General features: G+C 47.0%; 1 protein-coding gene across 1 annotated transcript; it reads left to right on the top strand.

Annotated features, from left to right (window-relative positions):
* Positions 1-392: 392 nt before the first annotated feature.
* On the top strand, positions 393-1,758 carry LOC100273481 (gibberellin receptor GID1L2). The gene has a single exon (NM_001147918.1). It carries the CDS (start codon positions 479-481, stop codon positions 1,451-1,453), a length of 975 nt encoding a protein of 324 aa, NP_001141390.1. The 5' UTR covers positions 393-478; the 3' UTR covers positions 1,454-1,758.
* The last annotated feature ends 1,817 nt before the right edge of the window (positions 1,759-3,575 follow it).

Consider the following 3,575-nt stretch of genomic DNA (forward strand, 5'->3'; position numbering starts at 1 on the left):
CCGTGCTCGGACCGGCCCAAAGCCCATCAAGGACCGTGCTTAGGCTTAGAACAAGTCCGTTGAATGGCACGGCATGACACAATTACTATGAACACGGCACGAACCATTTGACGATGTATACTCGGTCCAGACTTTCAGGTCTACGGTGAATTTATTGTCTTTTCTTCATCTCGTGATCCGTAGGCATGTGGTTTGTTGGGTCATTGAATTATTGTTCTTTCCTGATAGCTGTCTTTGGTATTCGTTGCCTTCCTCCCGAAATTTTCTTTCCAGCAATTTCCACACCACACGGCCAACTTTTTACGCTTCCGCTGCGATGGACATGGACCTCTCCGCGGCCCTTTTTAATATATCTACGACGACTGCCGACTGACTTGGTTGGCTCGTGGTCGCTTTGCCCATCTGATGATCTCCCGCTAGCTAGCTTCCTTCTTGCTACTCCCGCAGTCCCCAGTTCCCCACCCGCCGCGCCCTCGCCATGGATCCGAGCTCCGAAATCATACTGGACACTCCATACTTCCGCATCTACAGCGACCGGCGCATCGACCGCTTGATGGGCACCGAAACGGTGCCGGCCGGCTTTGATCCCAGCACCGGCGTCACCTCCAAAGATGTCGTCATAGACAGCGACGCCGGCCTCTACGTCCGCCTCTACCTCCCGCTCCCGGACACGGTGGCTGCCGCCGCGTCACCGCCGCCCAACGTTAACGACAGCAAGACCAAGCTCCCGGTGCTGGTCTACTTCCACGGCGGCGGCTTCGTCACGCAGTCGGCGGCGTCTCCGATCTACCAGCGCCTCCTCAACGCGCTGGCCGCGAGGGCCGGCCTGCTCATCGTGTCCGTGAACTACCGCCTCGCGCCGGAGCACCCGCTGCCGGCAGGCTACGAGGACTCCTTCCGCGCGCTGGAGTGGGTGGCGGCCTCCGGCGGGGACCCCTGGCTGTCGCGCCATGGCGACCTGCGCCGCGTCTTCCTGGCCGGCGACAGCGCCGGCGGCAACATCGTCCACAACGTCGCCATGATGGCCGCCGCGTCGGGGCCGCGGGTCGAGGGCGCCGTCCTCCTGCACGCCGGGTTCGGGGGCAAGGAGCCCGTTCACGGCGAGGCGCCGGCGTCTGTGGCGCTGATGGAGAGGCTGTGGGGCGTCGTGTGCCCCGGGGCGACGGACGGCGTGGACGACCCGTGGGTGAATCCCTTGGCCGCCGTGGCGCCGCCCAGGCCCAGCCTGCGGGACATGCCGTGCGAGAGGGTGCTCGTGTGCGGGGCGGAGCTGGACTCCCTGCTGCCGAGGGACAGGGCGTACTACGAGGCCCTCGCGGCAAGCGGGTGGGGCGGCACGGTGGAGTGGTTCGAGTCCAAGGGCCAGGACCACGTCTTCTTCCTCTTCAAACCCGACTGCGGTGAGTCCGTGGCGCTCATCGATCGACTCGTCGCGTTCTTCGCTGCGAACTGAAATTCGTCATGTGTGCTCCCTATTTTATACATAGTAGTGACATATAAAACTGCCCTATAATTTTAAAATAAGTATATTTTATATAATTTAAGTCACCAATAAAATATCTTGCTCTAACAGTAAAACGTCAAATCTAAATTATAGAGCAGCTTATTATGGTGTAGTATATTTGAGTCATTTGAAAATGTGTACTATAACTTTTTTACTAAATTTTATGAAACACGTTATTGTTGGAGTAGCTTTTTCTATGTAGAACTATATATTTCAATTTGAGACATCAGTTATATTATTGGAGATGCTCTTACAATCTTATGTCTCGATCCATATGAAGATGTGTCAAGTCTGTATTTTATTTCTATTTATTTATAACTATGTGTGATTTGTTATTGTAGAATGTTGTATGTGAAGTTACGTTCTATGTGCGCTTTAAGGATGTAATTCGTATTCGAATTCGATCGAATTTGATATGTCTAAGAGAGTTAATATTCATTTAGGGTTAAAATTAGATCCATATCCAAGTTCAGGTACTCATTATTTGATATGTATCTGTATTCTCAAAGTTAGATATTTAAGATATCAATATCTATTCAAATTATATCCGACACAACATGATAATATCTGGTCTGAATCTGAAGAGAAAATGTAAAAAATAAATATGGAATGAGTAATATCTATCTATCTGTATTCGATCCATTACACCTTTAATGCGGTTATATCTGTATTTTAACTCTGTTTTTGTCTTGTCCATGTTTTGTATATTTACAATCTTAAGGCCTGCTTCAACGATTCATGCGTCGGTTCTCCCTTCCATGTATATGGCGTGTACTTGCTCAATAGCCATGTGTTTGGTTGCATGTATTTGCTGGTGTTTGCATCGCGGGATACAATGAGCAGGTGTTTGGTTGTTGTCAACCAGGCTCTACGCGGTGTGAGGTGTGTGTTTAGTTACCTGCATATAGATGTGAAGTCAGGCTTGCACGATACTTAAAGCACTCTGAGTAAGACTCTGCAGACGCAAGCAAATTAGTCGCATCTCTGCAGGCCGGCTTTCCTGGCTCATGCAACCAAGCTACGCGGAGAAGCCAACTAAACAGGCCTCTAAATGCGTCCAACGTTTCTCTCTCCTCTCTTCTTAGTGGGCCAGAAAAATCCCACGTGAGGCTCCTTCACTAATCAGTAGTATTAATTGTAAATTAATTCTTTTCAAATTTAATCATTAAATAACAATATATATTATGTGACTAAAAATATTGTACGGAATTTTTAAACTGCAAAAAATGTTGTATAAATATTAAATATCTTAGTTAAAGCGTAAAATGGATTAAATAGAGGAAATAGTTGGAGAGAATGTGAAAAACGGGAGGAACGAGAAAAGGGGATGTATTTAAAATAAATAGAAAATACAAATAAGGACACATGCAGGCGTGTCAGCGGCCTATGATGAAGCTACAAGGCCTAGGTGGGAGCTTAGGTCGCGGCCCAGGTTGGCGGGTGGCTGGCAGGACAGCCCATGATGGAGGCCTAGGCAGTAGGCACATATCAAGACTCCATGTACTTATAAACAAATCCATCTGTTTTTTTAGAGTGCAGATTTTGGAGTTAGATCAGATTAAAAAATTCTAGTTGCTTCTGAGATTTCAGGGAGAATTTTTTTGTGATGGTCTGGATAGAGCACTATGCACACATAATTTTAGTGATCAAGGTCATGTTTATGCGAAACTAGTGTGGTAATTCTGTTCCTCTTTCTTTGCATATTACTTGCATGTCTAGCTTTTGATTCTATGTTTGATTTGGTAATTTCAAGTATTCTTGGTTTGTTTTTATCTCGATCTTTGCTTAGACGTTAAGCTAGTGCTTTGTAAAGTTTGCTTAATTGATCTTTTTTTATAGATCTTGGTTACTCACGATACGATATTAGGGTTTAATCAATTCTCGTCATACTTTTGATATCTCTAGGTGTGGAAGCCAATCAATATGATTTTAGTTGGGTTAGTTCCGTATTTTTATCTGGTTTACCCGATAAAATGTCAGTGTTGATCGAAGTTATAGGTTTTGAACGATATCTTGATTCCCCCCCCCCCCCCCTCAGTCTGCTCATGCGATGAGCCAGCCACAGCGGCTG

This window comes from Zea mays, chromosome 6, assembly GCF_902167145.1.
Source record: "Zea mays cultivar B73 chromosome 6, Zm-B73-REFERENCE-NAM-5.0, whole genome shotgun sequence".
NCBI lineage: Eukaryota > Viridiplantae > Streptophyta > Magnoliopsida > Poales > Poaceae > Zea > Zea mays.

Excerpts from the sequence above, each read along its gene's own strand:
- LOC100273481 (NM_001147918.1), top strand. The coding sequence starts at position 479 with ATGGATCCGAGCTCCGAAATCATACTGGACACTCCATACTTCCGCATC.